The 20,312-nt window shown below is 43.5% G+C and overlaps 3 protein-coding genes across 7 annotated transcripts; 1 reads left to right on the top strand and 2 right to left on the bottom strand.

The window, feature by feature from the left end:
- Positions 1–237: 237 nt before the first annotated feature.
- Positions 238–2,625, bottom strand: LOC6737499 (ankyrin repeat domain-containing protein 54). 3 transcript variants are annotated; one of them, XM_039293111.2, is made up of 3 exons: positions 2,470–2,625; positions 1,029–2,407; positions 238–757 (listed from the first exon to the last, which is right to left on the bottom strand). In XM_039293111.2, the coding sequence occupies exon 2, from the start codon at positions 2,178–2,180 to the stop codon at positions 1,104–1,106; it is 1,077 nt and encodes a 358-aa protein (XP_039149045.1). In that variant the 5' UTR covers positions 2,181–2,407; positions 2,470–2,625; the 3' UTR covers positions 238–757; positions 1,029–1,103. The 3 variants fall into 3 exon arrangements, with proteins under 3 accessions (XP_039149045.1, XP_039149046.1, XP_039149047.1); XM_039293112.2 differs by having other exon boundaries at positions 1,029–2,421; positions 2,470–2,585; XM_039293113.2 differs by having other exon boundaries at positions 1,029–2,427; positions 2,470–2,585.
- Positions 2,626–2,932: 307 nt separating this feature from the next.
- LOC6737500 (85/88 kDa calcium-independent phospholipase A2) lies at positions 2,933–7,150 on the bottom strand. Of its 2 annotated transcripts, XM_016169817.3 has the most exons (8): positions 6,980–7,150; positions 6,499–6,636; positions 6,043–6,338; positions 5,685–5,984; positions 4,814–5,631; positions 4,118–4,758; positions 3,723–4,058; positions 2,933–3,660 (listed from the first exon to the last, which is right to left on the bottom strand). In XM_016169817.3, exons 2-8 carry the CDS (start codon positions 6,536–6,538, stop codon positions 3,428–3,430), a joined length of 2,664 nt encoding a protein of 887 aa, XP_016031295.1. In that variant the 5' UTR covers positions 6,539–6,636; positions 6,980–7,150; the 3' UTR covers positions 2,933–3,427. The 2 variants fall into 2 exon arrangements, with proteins under 2 accessions (XP_016031295.1, XP_016031296.1); XM_016169818.3 differs by lacking the exon at positions 6,499–6,636.
- A 263-nt stretch (positions 7,151–7,413) lies between these two features.
- On the top strand, positions 7,414–13,500 carry LOC6737501 (glutamic acid-rich protein). Of its 2 annotated transcripts, none has more exons than XM_016171253.3 (8): positions 7,414–7,617; positions 7,870–8,210; positions 9,150–9,197; positions 10,142–10,572; positions 11,066–11,747; positions 11,811–12,134; positions 12,276–12,928; positions 12,988–13,500. In XM_016171253.3, exons 2-8 carry the CDS (start codon positions 7,911–7,913, stop codon positions 13,307–13,309), a joined length of 2,760 nt encoding a protein of 919 aa, XP_016031297.2. In that variant the 5' UTR covers positions 7,414–7,617; positions 7,870–7,910; the 3' UTR covers positions 13,310–13,500. The 2 variants fall into 2 exon arrangements, with proteins under 2 accessions (XP_016031297.2, XP_039149041.1); XM_039293107.2 differs by having other exon boundaries at positions 7,892–8,210.
- The last annotated feature ends 6,812 nt before the right edge of the window (positions 13,501–20,312 follow it).

The following is a 20,312-nucleotide window of genomic DNA, read 5'->3' on the forward strand; positions in this document are numbered from 1 at the left end:
TTATTGAATTTATGGATTTTAAAATGTATACCAATCAAGGGCAATTACGATAATTAACGATATTTATAGACTTGGCAACACCAAACTTGTATTAAAATTAAGTTTATAGTTGCACCTAAGTAGAAACGTTTTAAGTTTGATTTTCTGAAAAGACAAAAGTGTTTTCCAAACGTCTTTCTAAAATATTTGATTGCCAGTTTCTCACCACAAACCAGATTTACTCAGAAGTCCTCTCAGTTATTTAGTTACAGATTTCGGCTTGATCTGCGGATTAAGTCAAATGGCCGTTTGGTTTTTCGTTTATTGTTCAGAGAGTGTTTACACGCATATGGTTTTTTTGTTATAGTATACAATAGACACTTAACGATTTCCAAGTAATGTAGTCATTTAGTTAAATGTAATGTAGCAAATTGTTAGGTGTCCTCTTGAGTTGCGATTGCATCATTATTACATAACTTGATTTCTTTTTGTTTTTGGCGCGCTAAACGTAAAGCTTAAAATGTAATCATGTTTGTTGATTGTTTGCGTAAACAATAAGCCTTAAATGAAATACTTAATAAAAAGATCGCATAAAACAATGTGTGTTTTCTTTTGTGTGTGTGGGTGTGTATGTGTGTGCTTGTGTGTTTGAGAGCGTTGGTCGCATTTGTCAGCTTTGTGGGATTAGGATCGGGCGCAGGATCTCATTCTCCTCTAGCTGCTTGTCACGATGCCAACTCCAGCTCAACGGCAGCCAAATTAGGAAACGATAAACAAACTGCAACGAAAAGAGAGCAATTGATTAGCATCAGGAGTCTGAAAAAATATTTAAGACTATATTCTGAACCATATGCCATATAATTGAGGTAGTTATTATTATTGCTCCTAATCTTTCGAGTGACTAAGATCACAAATGCTTTGCGGAATGACAAATACGACGTCACATGCTTTATAGATAACGTTTTTGAAACCACAACTTGGAAATTCATTATTTGTATTAAATTGTGTTTGTGTTTTATATTTGTTGACTATTAGGTTCTCATACTTACTTTTTTCTCAACTCATCGAACGCAATTTGGGCCAGCCTGCGGTCGGGTTACCCTGGCGTCCAGTTTACGTCCCATCTACTTGTTGTTGATTGATAGGCGCTCAACGCTGGCGAGCAGCTCATCGGCGGTCTGGGATACGACCTGCTCTTGGTCGTCGCTGGTGCTCAGGTTCTGCAGTCGCTTCTCCAGCGCCGAGAGATCCTCCAGCTCGCGTTGCTGCTTCACCATGTAGCGCAAGATGAGCGTGGTCAGCATGCACATGTCCTCGAGGATCTTGGCCGTCTCCGGCGTGGGGTGATCGTAACGATTGCGCAGCAGTCTTAGCTTGGCCTCGGCGAGCTCCAGCGGTGACTTGTTGCTGCGGTCGTACATGTGGACACTGGCGCCGCCCTGGAGCAGCACACCCACCACAACGTTGAAGTTATTGGAGCTGGCCGAGATCACAGCCAGATGGAGTGGGGTATTCCCCAGCGAGTCGACTACATTTGGGTTGGCTCCGTACTTTAGTAGCTGCTGGACAATGGGTATGTAGCCACGACAGGCGGCCAGATGCAGGGGACTACGATTGTACTCGTCGGCGGCATTTGGATTGGCCCCACCCTCAAGGATGCGGTTGAGCAGCTCGATGTTGCAGGTGGAGGCGGCGGTGCGCAGTTTGCGGCCATTTGACTGGACGATTATGTTGCTGTAGCTGTAGGTGTGCTTTAGACGCTGCATTCGCGGCCGCATCTTAAAGCTTTTGCTGCCCGAGGGCAGGGTGCTTGGATGAATCAGGCTGGGCAGATACTCGGCATTGGAGGCATTTGGATTCAGCGGCAGGGGCGGCAGATGCGGCAGGGCAAAGTGCTCGCCCCGATCTCTGCTCAGCTGGAATGATGCATTCGTGCTGGGGTTTGAACTCATGTTCAGGTTGAGGTTGATGTTCATGTGGGGCCACTCGCCGTGCGTGTTGGGCGACGATGTGGGCGTGGGCGGCATTGCCGGCGGCGGCGGCGTTATCATGATCCCCTTAGAGGCGCTGGTGGGCATGGGCATCGGTGTCGACTTGGCCAGTACCATGGCCATCGACATGGGCGATGGCGGCATCGACATCTCCACCTCCTCCTTGGCCGACTCCACGCCGGAGGAATCGTTGTTGGTGGCCGCAGCCATAGCTTGGTCGCAATCGGATTGTGTGCCCCGTTGCCTGTGATGCAGTGCGTCTGTGTTCCTGGTTTCAGTGTTTGGGCCTACGGCGAAAAAACTCTTCACAGGCACGCGCTGCTTATTTTCCTGTCTGTATTGTTTGTTTATTTTTGCTTCTTTTCCTGCCCACTTTGGTCACTCTGACCACCCGTTATTGGTGTGACCCTGCGGTCGCTGAGCGTATTTATCTTGATCTGCAATTGTTTATCTTCATCTATTACGTCCGTAGTCCTCGTTTTAAAACACTTTGACTCACTTGCTTTTCGGATTTTTATGAGTTGGGGCGAAGAGCAAAAATTCTTGGCTCGTCTGTATTGTTTGTATTTGTTTTGGCCTATCGATACATATGTCTAGTGTGCTAGCTATCGATTGGAAGGATGAAACTTCTGGCGAGGACACTATCGCTATTAGCCAGCCCTGGTAGGCTAAATATTTAAACATAAAAGAATTTATATAAAAATATTTTAAAATTCAATTATCAAATTCTTAACATCCAGTATTGTAGTATTATTTTCAATTAAAAAAATATATAAATGTTATCAGCTCTAATAACTCTAAGCCATTTCTCTGCCATTAAGTTAAATTTAGTATTCAACAACTATCCCCATTAGTTAAACCAGTTAATCTTATAACCTACAATCTTAAGATCTATAATTTAATGTATGTTAGCTTCTGGACCAGTACTACAACTATCTTAATTGGAATTAATTAAAAACAGGTTTAAACACTTAAAAAGTTTTATTCAAAATTCGTGCTCGACATACTACATACATATATTCATTTCCTAACAAAGCGGCACGGAATGTTTTTATCAATTAAACGATTCAATTGGAGGGTTACGTACAATAAAATACAAGGCCGATTATAATACATAAAATAAAAGTTTTTCGAAATTAATGTGATGATATGGTACCCTCTTAAGTCCAATAACACAATATACAAAGCGTATTTCGTTTGCTAATCCTGGAGATGAAGCCTCGGAATTGAAAAAATTAAGGATATTCACATAGATTCTGTTTTGTAGCCAGGTGGTGGGAGGATTTCAGTGTTATTGAGAGTGGAAGTCCCAGCGAGTGAGCTGATTTAGACCGCAGAAAAGGTGCTTAATAAAAACGAAGAGGGTTAAACGAGTCTAAAATACACGGACATGATTCAAAAGGATCCCTCGAAAGAGAGATCTCTATAGCAAATGCGGTCTAAATCCGTCTTGCACGCTATTTTAGGAAATTGATCATCTCGATTATCTTATTCCGATTGGCGTGCATATACGCCTTAGTGTGCCACAGCATGTTGATTAGTTTTTGGTCGTCCTTTTCGTCCATGGCGATGTCCTCGCTCAGCTGCGGATTGAACCTGAAGTAGGGTATGCCAATGGTGCTGCACCAGGCGCGAGCTCTGTCCACCACTCTTCCATCGGAGCAGGTTGCCTGGTCCACCAGCAGATTGCCTAGCAAGCATATAAATTTGATTTAAAAACCACACACAAAGTATATGGATAAGGTGCCTTACCAATGGTGGAGATTCCGTAGGCCAGTTTGGCCGTATCCCAGATGCTCTCCGGTCGGAAGACATCAATGTCCTTTAGTTCAGTCACCGGTATATGACCCGTGCCCAGCGACATCACCACGGATACAGGTATGGCCTCTGATTCGCGTCCAGCGTTACGCAAGGCCATATTGTACTCGTGAATCTCGGTCATGGCGTCCAGCGTCGGGTTGTTGGCAATCAAGCCGCCGTCTAGAAAGCGACCAAATGCGCGGAAATATGAGGGCGCAGCTCCAGTAGCCCGAGCAGCACGCCATACCAATTGTTCCGATGGCTGAGGAGGAGGAATTCTTCGGTTGTCTAAAAGAATAAAATAAAATTGGAGAGCTATCTCGATAATTTTTTGATATCTCACTTACTTATGGGAGTCACAATGCCCAAAATGTCACTGGCGCTCGTATAGTTGCGGAATAGATGTAGATCGACCGGCTTGCGATCCGCCATCACACCAGTGACCATGATCTTCGGGTGCTTAATATCCGTCATCACGTTAAACTCGCCCAAATTGTCCTTCAAAATGGACTCAAAAAACTCGCTGTTATAGGGCCGTGAGCCCACAAAACACTGCTCCTTCATGCGCAAATAGAGGCCCATGCACTGCCGCATCGTTTTGCCGCAACCCAGCGCCAAAGCGAGTATTCCCCCAGTACTGGTGCCGGCAATCCAGTCGAACATATGGATAATAGGAGTGCGCGAAAGCTTTTCTATTTCGAGAAGCATCTGTACCAGGACCAGACCACGAATGCCACCACCATCCAGGCAGAGCAGGCGTCCGCGTCCGTAGGGTTTATCCCCTATTTCGGCGGCGATGGGCGAGGTGGGTGAAGGCAGCTGCTCCGGACTGGACACAGCGGATTTTTGCGAGCCACTGCCCAAACTATCCGATGAGTATTCCTTCTTCATCTCGTCCGCATTCACTTTGGTTGTAAACATGCCAAGCAGGGCATCCATTATACTTTGGCCTTTTAATTCTTTCTCAGTATCGACCACGACTGGTTTTCTGGAATAAGAAAAGACTATTTTAATTTTAGTTCACGATTAGTTGATTTACATACTGTGCCGGCTGTTGCTTCTCCAGTATTCCATTGGCCGCTGCGTTCAGGAAACCACCCATCATTTGTCTACTGGTGGTGGCCAGCATGTTCTCTATATGCTCGCGCTGCTCCACGGATTCCGGTGCCTCCGGCGGAATGCCATTGTAGGTACCTTTGGCATTGCAACCAGGCGGGCACTTTGAGCCAGTATCCTTGCAGCGCTTGGCCCCCACAGAGTGCAGAATGTAGAGGATTTCATCATCCTTATTGCCACTAGCATCATTGCCAACCATGTGACGTGGCGTCTTGTCATCCTTGTTCTTCAGATTGATGTCACACCCAAATACCACGAGACATTGGACGATCGGCACTAGTTTCTTCTCAATGGCAATGTGTAAAGCTGCATTTCCGTCTTTGTCCAGCACATCGATCTCCGCATCGTGGGCCAGTAGAGTGACAACGCACTCGAACCGATTCCTGGCCACCATCACGTGCAGTGCTGTCCGTCCATCAAAGTTCGTGGCGTTGACATCACAACCCTCCATGATGAGCGCATGCAAGGTTTCACGGGAGGAACACCAGTGCAGAGGAGTGCCGCCATATTTCATGTCCTGAGTGTACAGCTTGCTAACATTGGTGCGCAGAAACGAGGAAACCGTGGTCGGTGCGGATGTCTTGTACACTTTGCGGATGTCCTTGGCATTAAGATTGACATTGGCTCCAGCCAACAGCAGTGCCTTCACATTCTCTGGCTTGTCGGCGAGGCAGGCGACATGAAGGGGTGTGTACCCATCGGAGTTGAGATGATTCAGATTTACCGTGCTTTTATCAGTGATAAGCTGGGAAAATAAAGTTGAAATGTGTTTGAACTATACATGGATTGCTGGCTTACATTGATGATCTCTTTAGTGGTGCTGGCGGCGTAGTGAAACACCGAATTGCTGTTTATATCCAAGTGCTCCAGCTTGCTCAGCGGCAGCAGAGCCTTCACCATCTCCATGTGGCCCTGTTTGATGGCCAACTGGAAGGGCGACATTAGGGAGGCGGCATCTGCTTGGTCCACGCACTGCAGCATCTTGGGATTGCTGATGTAGTCCACCAGATTGAAGTAGGCAATTAAATGTGACAGTGTCCAGGAGGGATTATCCGCCAAGGCATCGCAAGCTTTCTGCAGTCCATTTACATTGTAGTACTGAAAAATATAGAGTTAAAGGCATCGCTTCGCATTGCTTTGTAGTCCTCTCTCGAACCTCTTTGACAATGCTGACGAAGACGGGCAGCCTTTGCAGAAAGGCATTGAAGCGCTCCTCGGCTTCCTGCTGCACCGGCGACCGGTACAGACTGAAGGATGTGGTATTGGAATCCGAGGTGGGTCGCTGCAAAATGATCTCATAGACGGCTCGCTTTTCATTGCTGCTATTGAAGGGCGGTGCAAAGAGGACCATGGCGTCATCGCGGGCCAGGACTTGAAGTGTCCCCAGCGCTTCGCTCTTGATCTCCAAGACCTTATTGGCCGGCTGATCGACACCCAGCAGGCGCTGTAGAACTGTAGTCGTGCAATATAGAAAGGCAATGTCATTAGATAAGGCGAATGCGTTGGTCATAAGACACTTTAACACATTCTCAACTAGTCTACTAAACGGCGACACGACATGAACATGAAGAGGAGGAGGAAGAGCGGTAATGATTGAAAGGGGGGTGAATACCGAAACCGGAGGCTAGTGCTCCTAACGCCATCCACGCCATGACTCAAGGGTGTGGAATTTGCTGCTGCGGATGCTGAATGTGTACTTTGAACTGGGCCAATCGGATCGGATGAGCTGGCTAATGTGGACGCGGTGAACCTGACAGAAAAACAATGGCCAGTTTGTTAGTTACACGGGTGTGGGTGAGGATGAGCGAGTGGTTCGATGGGCTGCCAAGAAATCAATAGTACACATCTTTGGCCAATGGGAAGGGAACAGATCATCCGATAGCTCTACATTGCAGTAATGCTGCCCCATTTTTCCGTGCCTTCCCGCTTCCCGTTTCTGACCGACGTAATCAATGGTAACAGTCATAAAATGGTTATTGTTCTGTGGGTCAGTAACTAAAAATATGGAGTGGAAAATGGATGCGTAATTTTCCAAACTCCATATGACCGCACACATTTTTCGATTTTTTTGATTGGCAACAGTATTAGCTAACCATTGAACATTTTACTGCTCTGATTTCAGGTTTCCTTATAGCACAATTCCAGTACAAAACACTTTAAAGTTTCTGCTATGTAAAATAACAACTGAGCTGTATTTTTTGCAGCTTTATTAGCGATGTCACCGTTTATCAGTGATGGTACTGCACCAAGCGATATTTCGTTACTATCTAGTCGAGTTCAAAACCACTCTAGTAAGGGATTTCGAAATATTGTTGTCATACCCATTATTGCTAGGAAAGACAATTATAATACAAATTTGATTTCATTAAGGAAATGTTGTCTAAGAAGCTCAATGGAATTGATATAGTTTTCGAGAATATTTAAAGAAGGCAAAAGGCAAAAGTTTCTTTATTTCCTTATAACGGTTCAGCTAAGTAGCATTGCCACATTTTTCACTCGCTGATGTGCAATCGATATACCCAAGTCTTAACAATCGATTTTCAGCACTGATTCCACAGAGCACGGTCACACTTCACTTCGTTCGCCATTGCTAGATAAAAAATTGTTCCAAGCGAAAAAAGTCGGTGATAGAAAAGGTGAAAATCAGAAGTTAAGCATTCAGTTAAAACTGATAAACAGACATAAAAGCAGCGCTCAATTGTGCCCATTAGTGAATAGTGTTAGAACAGAGGTAAGTGGCGCAGATCAACATGCAGTAAAATCGCTAAAAATTCTCGGGCCGGCAGAAAATCGATTTTTTTTTCCTTAAAGCGAGCGACGCCACCGGCGGCGCAAAGATAGTCCATGAAAAGAAAAAAAACTGAAGGGGGTGCTGCGCTGAACGCTCAGTCTGTCTTTGTGTATATTTTGCGGACATTTGCACATACATATATAGTCTGCCATGCGGATCGAATTTTGTAATCTTTTCAACGCAACTTTACAGTATTTCCTTGTGCTGCAAACAGGAAGAAATTGGAATTAGAGATGCGTGGACGCGGCGGATTCATTCCACGTGGTGGGGGCACCACTCGCGGTGGCTACTACAATAATCGCAATTCCAGCAACTACGTTAATACTCGCACCCAGGGCAATTACCGACCCAATAATGGCCGCTACGAGAATAACTATCATAACAACAACAATCGCTACAACAACCACAACAACAGTGGCGGAGGAACAGGAGGCAACAGCCACTACGACAACCGGAGTCGGGACAAGTTCACCCACCACAACTCGAGCAGCGGGCGCTACGAGTCCAGCTCCTCGAGCCACAAGCGGAGCTATGTAAGTTGGAGCACCTTGCACTAACCTATAAGTAACTATTAGTCAGTAATTACTACGATAGCTTCAGAAATATGTCCAGATTTGGTCTGCATTCTAATTAAATGGATTAGAATGACAGGACAGAAATTGAAATTATAATAGTTAGACCACCTTGACTTTGGCTTTTCTACATTGTGTGTCTGAAAATAGAGGAATCCCGCTTATAACACATATTGATACATATTTTTTTGAAATGCTAATCATTCAGCCTCTTATTATCTCTCTAAGGAGATAAGAAAATGTAGGTAATGTTTGGATGTGGAAAGATTTTTGGAACTATAAGTAAATAAGACGAATTACCAATGCATGCGAAAAATCAGAGATAAGAACCTTTTACAATCAACTTTTGTAATTGATAATAACAGGCATTTCGGTCAAGATAGTAAACTTCTATACGCTTTTTGGATGACTACTTATCTTTCCTAATTATACATCTGACGGAAAGAGAGATTAAAGCGAATTGACGTCTTTTCCACATGCAAAACGAAATGAAAAACTATTCAATATATATTAGATTCAACCTTAAAAGTATATATTCTACAAACAGGTGCGTACTTATAAACGGCACACTTATTTCTGTGGAAAAAATAGATAAGAATGAATATAGTATTTGAAATATACAGTTGAGGTAAATTTATATTTTCCCAGTGGCAAATACGCTTGAGTATATTTGGCAGTCTTTATTTTTGTTTTTTTATCTTTTACCTTTTTGATCAATGAGAAATCAACATCACCCATTACTCTCATCACATTTGTAGGAATTACATGAATTACATATATTAATAATAAGTCTGTCGCTCTTGTAGTAAATGAATGATGTATTACCCAAATCCATCTATATATATATATATATATATGTGTATTCATAATGCAATCTATTTTTATGTTTTGTGTTTCTAGGACTCATCTCGCGACCGCAGCATTGATCGCAAACGCCCGCGTCAAGACGTAAGTTATACTTTGCCCCATTTTAAATGCTATTCAAAGCATGCTATACCCAAAGGTCGACATATTAATTATGCATTAAGCCAATCGCCATGTACTGTGTAATGTTAATGACTTTCCAAATATTTATAGCACTGTTTGTGAAGCTTAAACGCGGGACTGAGTTGAGCCTATCGAGCGTTAAAGCATAACATGTCCCAAATGAGCAAACAGCGCGCGGACTCAAAGTTGCCAGACAAGCACTTTGGAGCACCGAACCTCTGACCATATACCATATAAATCTATATAAATCTGTATATTGTCCATAGCATCGGCAGCGGCGCGGCACCATAATAGATAATGATTTTGCCAGCGACCAATCGATCGATCGATCGATATGATCCAATCCGATTCGATCTGAACCGACCCGCACTGATCCACGTATATACTATGAGAGAGCAAAAACTTCTTTAGAGAGCTGTTGAAGCGATTGAAGCGATTTTGATCAGTAAACTCTTGTATATCTTGTATGCCTTGTACCGTACCATCAGCTGTCAAATTTTTCCCCATACCGAATATCGAATATCAATGGTCGGTTAGCAATCCGAGCAGAGCAAATAGAAATCTATCAGTGTGTATACGAATTATAATAATAATATCGATTCAAATCTGTGTAGCTAAGCTATAAGCGTATAAGTTTTCTCCATCATGCTACCACACACAAAAAACACGCTGCAGGAAATAATAATAATAATAATAACAGGCAATTGTGAACTATATAACCCACAACCAATCCGATCAGAATCAGAATCAATATCAGTCTGTAGCTATATAGCAATTATTTTCAGTCAAGAAGTTTAAATATGTTTTATATCTACCACCTATATTTGATATTTGATACAAAAATCAATACCAAATCAACCAAAACAAAGCTCCTACACACCTTCCTACTCATCAATCGTCAATAGGATTACCGTCGCACGTCCTCGTCGAATGATCGCAGCGATCGACCCTCGTCCTCGTCGCAGAACATTGGCTCCTCGTCATCGAACTATCATCAGCGGAGCAGCACCGGCGGTGGTGGAAATAACGGCGGGAGCTCGAGCTCCTACCGCCCACGCGATGATTCCACCAGCGGCAGCCGGCACCAGCGGGACGGATCGATGGGTCCGCCGAAGCGGATGATGCGTAGCGTGGCCGGCACCAACTATATATCCCGACCCCGCGGCACAATGTCGATGAGGGGCGGCATGATGCGCACCGGGATGCGGGTGGGAGGAATGCGCGTTGTGCGCACCAGGGTCAACGAGTCGAATGACCTGCGCACCATGCGCCGCCAGCTGCTCTATGCACAGCAGAAAGACCGGGCTCGCCTGCTCAAGATTCAGCAGCTGAAAAGGTAAATAGACCAAATATCCAAAAAAATCAAATTAAATCAAAATCCAAATGAATATACAAAAATCAGAGTTACGCTATTGTGCACCAATTGAGGATGCAAAGAACTATGAATGCAATCTGTAAGATTGAGATAATAATGTGAACAAACTGTGAGATTCAGTGAGGCATCTAAAATCTGAATGCGAAAAGGAGGAGGGAGGAGAGCACTTGGTGTAAGATTATCCAAGCGGCCTCCAGAGAAACTCCCATCTTCGTAGATCAAATACCATGTGTATATATTTGTGTAACTAAGTAGAACGAATTGAAATGTACCGATAAAAAAGACACCCGACACTTCTTGACAAGAACGTATTTTGTTAGTTTACTACCCAGCTTGTTCTTATGTACTTAAAAAAAAAACACAAAATTTTGAACTTGCCTTCCACCAAACAAAACAAATCCATCCTGCCACCCTGACATGACTTCACATTCGAATTCATTCCACTCAAATGTAGCTCGTTGCGACGACAACGCCAGGGCGGGAATTCCAGCGACGATTCCAGCGGTAAAGAGGACAAGGACGGCGGAGATGCTGAGAAAAGCAAGAAGAAGAAAGGCAAGGACAAGGACGCCGATGGAGGCGATGAATCCGACGACGACGATGACGATGAAGAAGACGATGATGAGAAGGACGAGAAGAGCAAGAAGACATCGCCTGGTAAAAAACGCACTAAGTCGGCCAACAACGAGGACAAGAGTGATGCCGAAGGTAACGATGATGACGACGATGATGATGATGTGCACGGTGATGGCGATGACGATGATGACAAGGACCTAAATGAGTCCGATCCCAAGAGCGCCAAGGCCGATGACGCCTCCGATGACGAGGATGTCAAGGTGAAGGGCGTCGGTGAGGACGGCGATGGTGACAAATCGGACGAAAAGGCCAAGTCATCGGGCGAGAAGTCAGGTAAGAAGAAGGACAAAGACGACGCGAAGGACTCCAAGTCCAAGAAGTCATCGTCCACTAAGAAAGAGCGCACGTCTCGTAAGGACAAAGACAAGGAATCATCGGGCGATGATCGTAGCAAAGAGCGACGTAGCTCCCGTCATCGGGATGAGGACCACAACAACCGCAAGCGCAGCTTCATCAAACTCATTTGCGTCCATTGCCGCATCAAGTGTGTTACATTTAAGGTGTGTTTCTTTTATAGGAGTCCTGAGCTATTCAATTAACACCGTTTCCTCATTGATTCGCAGGAGTACAACTACCATCTGAACTCACGCTCCCACAAGAACTCAATGCGTCAGGTGGCCCTCAACCAGCGAGCTGACCTACAGCGTATGCGTGCTAGCCAGCGCACCACACAGCGCGAGATCGAGGAGAATAGCAAGGAGGAGCACGAGTCGCGCTATTGTCGTCTGTGTCGCTTGGCCTACCGCCAGCCCAAGAATCTTCATCAGGCCTCCGAGCACCACAAGACCATTAAGAAGTTCTTAATGCCCTATTGCGGCTCCTGCCATCTGGCCTTTAAGAATGCCATGCTCTACGAGAACCACCGCTGCTCCCTGGATCACATTAGGGTGAGTCAGAGTCATTAAGGGATATAAACTCATTTACAGGTCTGGACTTTCCCAGATTGTTAATTTCCTTTTTTATAAAATAAGACTATCTAATCTTGAAAGAAAGCTTTAAATAATTCATTTTTGTATGTTTGCTTGCAGAACAAGGCCCGCAACGATGAATCCGGATCGGATGATAGTGTGGATGAGCGCGAGATAGATTTGAATAAATTCCACACTGTAGACTCGGTGGGCGAGATCGATGTGGACATGATCGACGCCGATGTAGATGCCATGGTCACCGAGGCGGAGGCCGCTCTGAAAAGCGAGGATGAGGAGACTCGCAAACGCGCTCTGATTGGACCGGACTATATCAAGGTCATAGAGGCTTTCTACTGCGAGCTGTGCAATCACTATTCCGGCAAGGCTGATGATGTCTCGCTAGAGGACTACACAAAAAAGCATTGCATGCAGCACTCCCATGTGAAGGCTTTCCTGCGCAACAAGGAGGAAACCGAGAAGAAGAACAAGACGGAGGAGGGTGATGAGGACGATCACGATGATGACAAAAAGGCCGGTGATGATGACGCCGATGGCGATGAGGACTTCGAAGGCAAATTAAACGAGGATGACGACGAGTACGATGAAGAGGGTGATGCAGAATTAGAAGAGGGTGATGAGACCCATGATAAAAAGATGTGGGAGGAGGTGGACAAGGATCTGGGTGACCTCCTGGCAGAAGTAGAGCCATTAGGACAGAAAGAAGATGAGGAGGACGAAGAGGACGAGTCTGTGCTTAACATTGACATTGAAAGGTATGTGAACGACGATGTAGTAATCATGAGCATGTTGTGTAATACGTATTCACTTGCAGCGAGAAAAACAAGGCGAAAGACGCCGAAGAGGAAGCGAACGGCGATGCCTATGAGGGATCTGCAAAAGAAAACGCGCCGGTGGCCAAGTCGCCGGAGAAAAAGCCTGCTGCCGCCGCTCCAGCCACACCAACGGCCAAGACCACCGCTGCTGCCAAGCAGGCTGAAAAGAAGGCAACGCCCAAACCGACTGCAAAAGCCGCCAAACCTGGTCCGGCTTCCACGAAGCGCAATGTCTTGGTCAGCGTGAAGCGCACTTCGGCGGCCGCCATTAAAGCTGCCACCAAGTCCGCCAGCAATGCGGCAGCCGCCGACTCCAAGTGAGCGACAGTAATATAATAGTAATAGCAATAACCAAACCCAGTGATTGGGTTGCTACAAACATATTTCAAATATATAACTAAATTATAATGTGCTCAAACAACGTGCACTAGATTATGCCCAGCCAGAGCTGCTTCGTCATCTGGCCATCTAGCCCAGCGTGCTTAATAAATGTCCAGACCTAAATAAACCAACCTGTACCCGTGTGTTGTCTCTATATGCTGGTGGCGCGCTGAAGTTGAAGAGTACCTTTCTTGTACCTTTCGCTGTGCCATTCCGTGCGCTTCCAGTTGGGCCTTTCTAAAATGGCCAAGGCTCCAAACCGGCCACCTGGCCAACACAAACAATGCCAGAGAAATGCCTGTTGGTCGCCAATTTGTTGGCCCCTTCAAGGTGCCCACATGTAATTGTCAGCCGAGATATACATAAACAAGAAATAGCGCTAAATGAGATTAAATGGCACAGACATGCATCATAAGGCTGCGGATAAGAAAACCATTCGAGCAAACAAAGATGTATTTAGATCCAGTTTGTACTTTCACTAACTAGTATATTTGTATTATAATATTAGATAATAGTCAGTTAAATGTTTCTTTAAAGGCAATGTTTTATAGACTAATAACATTGGAGTGTATTTATTTGATACGAGTTAAATGTTAGGTGTACTAACTATCAAGCTTAAACGATCACACTATCTTTATTCACTGTTTCTTTTTCTATATGTAATGTTTATAGGTGCTTAAATCAATGCTCTCCTCAATATTAATTGTAAAGCGAATGTGGTTTACTTAATTATTTAAAATGAAGATGGTAGGGAATAACCGCGTTTATCGACTTGTATCACTTGGCGTGCTGCTGTCAGCTCTTCCTGCCTCCATTCGAAATGTATAGATTAACCTATTGGGCGGCACAAGTGGCTGCACGAGGCGCTGTTTGCCGTTTCCGCTTGATACTTGCCACTTGCCACAAGACAATGCCGGTGGTGCGGCGGTGGCAACCGAAAGGAAAATACATTTCATAATTTTTCTACATATTTCTGCCAAATTAACTTTCACCACACGCCACATAAGATGGGGATCGGGATGTGGATGGAGATGGCTCTTCGTATTCGACTGTTATGCAATCTGTCACTTGATATGCGTGTTCGCCGGCTAATATCATCGGTAGGCCTTCTCACCTTCCGACGATCCCATCCGATTTAATCCGATGCGATACGATACGATCCGTTCCAGCTTCCTTTCTTCACTTACTTTTGAGTCGGGCTGCTCCGTCAGACAATGTCAAGTTTTGAATTGATCACTGCGCCAGCAGGTTTTTGGGGTTTTGTTCACCCGGTCGCGGAGATGAGGGCTAATACCCCGGCAATCGCTCATTCAGCTGGCTTAAATTGCATTCATGTTTTGACGCTAGATTTATGCGCACATTGTTCTGTCCGTGGCTGCCACAAATCCGGTTTTTGTCCCAAGCGCCGCCATTCCATTGTGGCCCGGGTATTACTATTAACATTTAATTTGCGATTCCAACTCCATGCTGCTGCTTTTTAGTTACGATTTTTTCATTTTTTTTGTTATTTTTTGTTGCGGTTTCGGCGCTTCTATTAAGAAATTTCAACGGTGTCAGTACAGAGTGAACAATTTTATGATTACTATGAGGCGTTTATTAGTGATTAAAAGTATAATTTTGCTTGTTTAGAACATTAAAAGTTGGTATTTAGTAAAGGCTGCAAGTTTGATTGGATGTTTAATGGATAATTGCAAATAATGAGCAGTTTAGTTGGGGTTTCTAATCAATATGCTGAAGATTTATCCTATGGTAGCTCTAATATATGTGCTCCAATCTTCCAGTTTCTTGAACAATACTATATATTATTTTAAAGTGTAGGATATATATTTACTTTTGTATGCTTCGACGTCTGCCATCTTCCTGTTGCTCGGCCACTTTTTGCACATGCTGCCGATTAAATGCCAAGGTGGTGAGCTTGCCGCTGGGACTCCAGTGAATCCAGTTATCATCATCGGGGGGCGCCGGTTACCCACAAGTCGGTTAATGCCAGCACCGGAGCTTGGACATGTACACTCCATGGATTGGACTCCAAGAATCAGTAGCCAAATGGCCACTCATAAATTGTGTTAAATGTAAACGTTTGGCGGTGGAATTGAAATGTCAGTTGGATTGCTGGATGGATCTTTTTGTTTTTTTTTGGATCCACATCCACTTGTTGCCCAGGGCCAACTCAGCTTGGTGGATGGCCAGTGTGCGGGTGCGTGGCTAATTGCCGCTTTTTGGCCAAATACAGATGCTTTGTGTTGTACACGTTTTCACATCGTTAACAATATGCTGTGTGTTTGTTTGTTTTTCGATTCCCCAGGGGATTATTGCTGGCGGCTTTTTCTTGTAAAAAACCTTGGCACTCAAAGGCCTGGAATTTGCATACGTTTACAAAAGCGCCGAGATTAGTGAAAAATGTTGGTAATGATTTGATTGTGGGCATTTGTAATCTACAATCTGTCATTGTCTTTGGATTTCGTGAAAAAATTAGCCAGCCAAATTTACAATATTGTCAGCAGAGCTTTACGTTTTTACTTATAATATATATATGCATTAACAATTTAAAGTATTTTTAGCATTTGTGTTTGTCCTACATTTTTGGTTGTCTAAAAATATCATTCATTTATTGTATTATCCTAAAAACTTACCTAAAATAAGATATCTTAACATATCTTTTACGTTTTAATAGAAGTTTGTGTGTTTCATATATATATTAAATATATATAAACTTTGATTTCAAATACATATTTATAAACTGTTGTATGGTTTCCACAGAATTTTCCAAGATTTTTCCGAACCACCGATAGTTCCTTCAAATGTGTGAACATTTCGCACACCGTTGATTTTTCTTTTTTTTGTGAAAACCACAAGACAAGTTAATTGCTTCGTTTGTGGCCGAAGTTAGGCAGAGTTAACCATGGCCAGCCAACTAATTGGGACAGTAGGCAAATGCACTTAATGGCAAGTGCACTATATGGTTGGTGGTGGGCATGGTGTTCCGCTCCGCCCCAATTATGCAATCCCCACATACCATTACCCATCAAATCCATAGGCATACCAACATACCCATCATCATCTGTGGCACGCAATTCAAAATCTGGGAGCAGATAGCACACGGACCAAAGACTAGTGGTTATAATCTAATTAAGCCAGCCGATGAGGCAGATCTTCTGTCTTTCTGCATCGCCATTCTTCTCACGCCCAAAATGTAAATGAAGTTATCCGGGTGTGTCAGGGGAGTCATTGTGGAGATCGCAGATCGCAGATCGTAGTTCGGGGTTTGGGAATCTGGGGGCTTGGAGCTTGGGCATCTGGGGGGCAGGGGTCTCTTGGCATTAGCTAATGCCGACAAGTTTACACGGCTGGCTGCCTGCGACTTGTAGTGTGGAAAATCTCGGCGCTTCTTATTTTTTTGGACATACTATACATATATATTTTTCAACACCCATTCATTCATTCATTCATTCACTCATTGTTCATTCGCGACTTTGTGTTTTGCTGATGGCTGCAACGCTTTCCCGATTTCATCCATAAAAGTCGGCGATTTATGCTGCAATATGGCGAAGAAATCAAAAAAGAAAAAAAAAAAACAATAACCCCCAAGCGTCTGATTAGTGCGTAATAATCATTTCTTTCTCCGGCACAAGCATCCAGATCGCCTATAAATAATACGACAAGGTCGGTCGTCGGATCGTATGCCATTATGCCTATATATCAATTGTGCGGGCAACTCATTATTGGATCTGGAGCCGACTTGGCGTGAATGGAAGGCATTAAGTTATTGCATCGCCATCGCAGCGGGCATTATCGCTGATGCATGGACTTGGTGCGATCCACAGTCCATATATTTTTGGTCCAAATGACGGTGAAAATCTACATGGGTGCTTGGGCCCGTCATTAAACGCAGGCCAGGTATTTGCGGCGATTATGCCAAGCACTTGTGGCCGCCGAAACCGAAATTAAAAACCAGGAAACCAGGCAACGCAAATCATATAATACAATGCGAGTCAAAAGTCAGCCGAAACCAAAGATTCCGTTTCCCCCATCCGATACCCATAGCATGTAATCCACGGATGGCTGCTCCTTTTTGGCTGGAGCACAGCTCATTAGCAAACCATTTCGATGGTCGTGCCAGTGCATGGCAAGAAATGCAAATAAATCGATTTGATTTTGTCATTAGATCACTTAACTAGTTACTGCAGTTTCTTAAAATTTTTTTTTTAAATTTGCCTCTATATTAGTATATTATTTTTAAATATTTGTTTTATATATACTTTACTTAGTTTAAACTGAATTTCTTTCTGTGCTGTAGCCACGCTTCAATGGAGTTGGGCGGCCAATCCCGGACTTTCTGGCCAAGAGACGGACACGGATTGTCGCCAGTTGGGGATCACGAAATGTGGGGCCTTCACTTGAGCCATTTCCCAAGCGTTTGCCATACCGTTCGTTCTGCGATTTTAATTGTATTCAAATGAATTAGAATGCACTTTTTCGCTTTTAGCCTGGTCGGGTTTTACGATTCATAAATTGTCCGCCAGTGACGTTTATGGTCGCTTTAGCAGGTTGCAGGTAAACATAATTGAGCACCGCAGATGGAAATCTCGGATGTGGCCTAGTCAGATGGCGATAGGCTATCTTAGCTAGAGATTTGATGTCTGTTAGCCAAGTCGGGTATAATCCTAGATCAGATTATTGAGTTATTACTACTGAAAACCAAGTAAGTACGTTTCCAAAAGTGTGGGCATAAAAGTTTCTAGAATATAACTGCTTATATACTTTACAGGACTTCATATTTACTAAATTTGACTATAAGTTCTTCTACTTCTTTTTCTGCACTTAATCCCATCAAAGTGCAATAAACTTTTAAATGTTCCTCGTTATCATAACACATTCGATTTTATTGCACTTAAACGTCATAAAATCCATTTTACTTCCTTTACGTCAGGAATCATGAAGTGTAGTTTACAACCTCTGAGGGATTTTCATGCAACACTCTTAAGATGCCAAGAATACGAACACATATGTATAGTACTATTGACCAACTCCAATTAACTTGTACATCGGTATATTGGTAATGCCATCTCGGTTCCGAGTGACCGAAAATGTTAACCATCCGGAGGAGCATTTGCGGCATTTGTCAGTGAGTTACTACTGCATAACAGTAGTTCGCCGAATGGCATTTTAATTGTCACTTGGAGCTGGTAAATTACACATTATTTATTCGCAGTACACTGCCATCAACATATACCCAGTCATATGGAGCTTGGGGTTCCATTGTGGCCACAATACGCGGCGATACATTTTCCTTTCGACTTGGTTTGCTATCTTCGCAGGTCATTGCTGGCCACGATTGTGCAATTTCATTGTAAAACCACTTTTCATTAACAACCGACGGTGGTGGAAAACCGCTAGCAAAAATATACAAAAAAAAACCGTCAAAAGTTGCCAATTAAGATCTTGGTAAATGTTTTCAGTCCGAGTATATCAAAAAGCATAGACTAAATGTTAAGGTTGACTCCGTCTTCGTCTGATAAATTGATACACATAAAATTTGGAGCATAAAACTGTCGTATGGCTCAGAAAAACTCGGATACTCGGCGAATGTGAATTGCTGAATGCAAATGCCAAAATGTGAACTGCCAGCCTCATCATCATCATCATCGTCATCGCCGTCATGATCATCATTGATTTAAGTGGAGTCGACCAGAAACTGTTGCATTTCTGGTTGCTGCAGACGGAAAAAAAAAACTACTAAAAATACAGCAAAAAGCACTTGAAATTAAATGAAAAAATAGAAAAAAAATATATATAACTGAAGAAACAGCCGCAGCGTAGAAACTAATACAATAATAAATAGTAGTTGAAGAAAAGAAGATGTTGCCACTGCAGATCGCATCGTCGTCTGGTGATGTTGCTGCTACTTCTGCCGCTGCATGCAATGCAACAATTTCACAAGCAACACGCAGACAGCCAAATGACAATGTGAACAAAGTAGCAACAACTGTAGATAGCTGTAGGAGAATTTATAATAAGTAACTGCGAGCGGCTTCGATCAAGAGTTGCGCAAAATATAGTAGAGAAAAAAAAGGAAAACAAAAGCTGCTGCTGCCCGCAAATCTTCCACTTAATTATAAACTTATTTATTTGGTTAGCTTTTGCCGCCAAACTGTCCTAATCAATTTGCTAAGGATGAGGAAATGGCAGGCTTGCATCAGTTGGCAATTTCCACGGATTTCCCCAGCGCCAAATTTCACAGCTACCGTGTTAACTTTGACACCACCAACGCAAAGGCCCAAAATCGTAGCCCGATCGTCGGACATAGCCCGGCATTAGCATTATAGCATTAGGTAAGCGGGCTCAATTAACCAGCACGGCAATCGCAATTGCCCAAATTGGCCACCGACTTGACTCCGTCCGTCAGCCGCAGTCAGGAGTTCGCAATAAGTGATGCTGCCAGCAGCGGCTAACTCCAACTCCTAACTCCTAACTCTTAACTGTAGCTGCCCACGCATGCGCTGAAATGTTAATTCCCAATCCGTCGAAAACACAGAAGGGCACAGTTGGCCAAAACTGAATGGTATTTCGACATATTCGAGAGAAGTTTTGACACTTCTTTGATAAATCTAACACTATTTGTTGCTCATTTTTATAGATCTCTGATTAATAAAATGACGCTTAAGCGGGTTTGTCTTGAATTTTGCATCACTACTGAAGTAAACCAAAAGCATAATGAAGCATAAGTTATGATCCAGCGGACAAAGTGGACACATTTGCAAGTAGCCTTTAAATTTAAATTTACTAACAATAAATCAAAGTATATCGAGGTATACCATACTGAAATTCAGTGCCCAAAAGTGTGAAAAGTTGATTCAAATAAAACAACAATTATTTAAAAATTTTATAAAAAATGAAAATTTAAATTTAAACTCGATCACTTGTTTCTTTTTATATTTTACAT

Source organism: Drosophila simulans, chromosome 3L (genome assembly GCF_016746395.2).
Source record: "Drosophila simulans strain w501 chromosome 3L, Prin_Dsim_3.1, whole genome shotgun sequence".
Classification (NCBI taxonomy): Eukaryota; Metazoa; Arthropoda; class Insecta; order Diptera; family Drosophilidae; genus Drosophila; species Drosophila simulans.

What these genes read in the sequence shown, in the direction of transcription:
- LOC6737499 (XM_039293111.2), bottom strand. Translation starts at nt 2,180, where the DNA reads ATGGCTGCGGCCACCAACAACGATTCCTCCGGCGTGGAGTCGGCCAAG.
- LOC6737501 (XM_016171253.3), top strand. Translation starts at nt 7,911, where the DNA reads ATGCGTGGACGCGGCGGATTCATTCCACGTGGTGGGGGCACCACTCGC. An exon ending in TCAAGTGTGTTACATTTAAG is followed by an intron (nt 11,748 to 11,810) that starts GTGTGTTTCTTT and finishes ATTGATTCGCAG; the next exon opens with GAGTACAACTACCATCTGAA. An exon ending in CTTAACATTGACATTGAAAG is followed by an intron (nt 12,929 to 12,987) that starts GTATGTGAACGA and finishes ATTCACTTGCAG; the next exon opens with CGAGAAAAACAAGGCGAAAG.
- LOC6737500 (XM_016169817.3), bottom strand. Translation starts at nt 6,538, where the DNA reads ATGGCGTGGATGGCGTTAGGAGCACTAGCCTCCGGTTTCG. An exon ending in TCGTCAGCATTGTCAAAGAG is followed by an intron (nt 5,985 to 6,042) that starts GTTCGAGAGAGG and finishes TATATTTTTCAG; the next exon opens with TACTACAATGTAAATGGACT. An exon ending in GGGCATTGTGACTCCCATAA is followed by an intron (nt 4,059 to 4,117) that starts GTAAGTGAGATA and finishes TTATTCTTTTAG; the next exon opens with ACAACCGAAGAATTCCTCCT.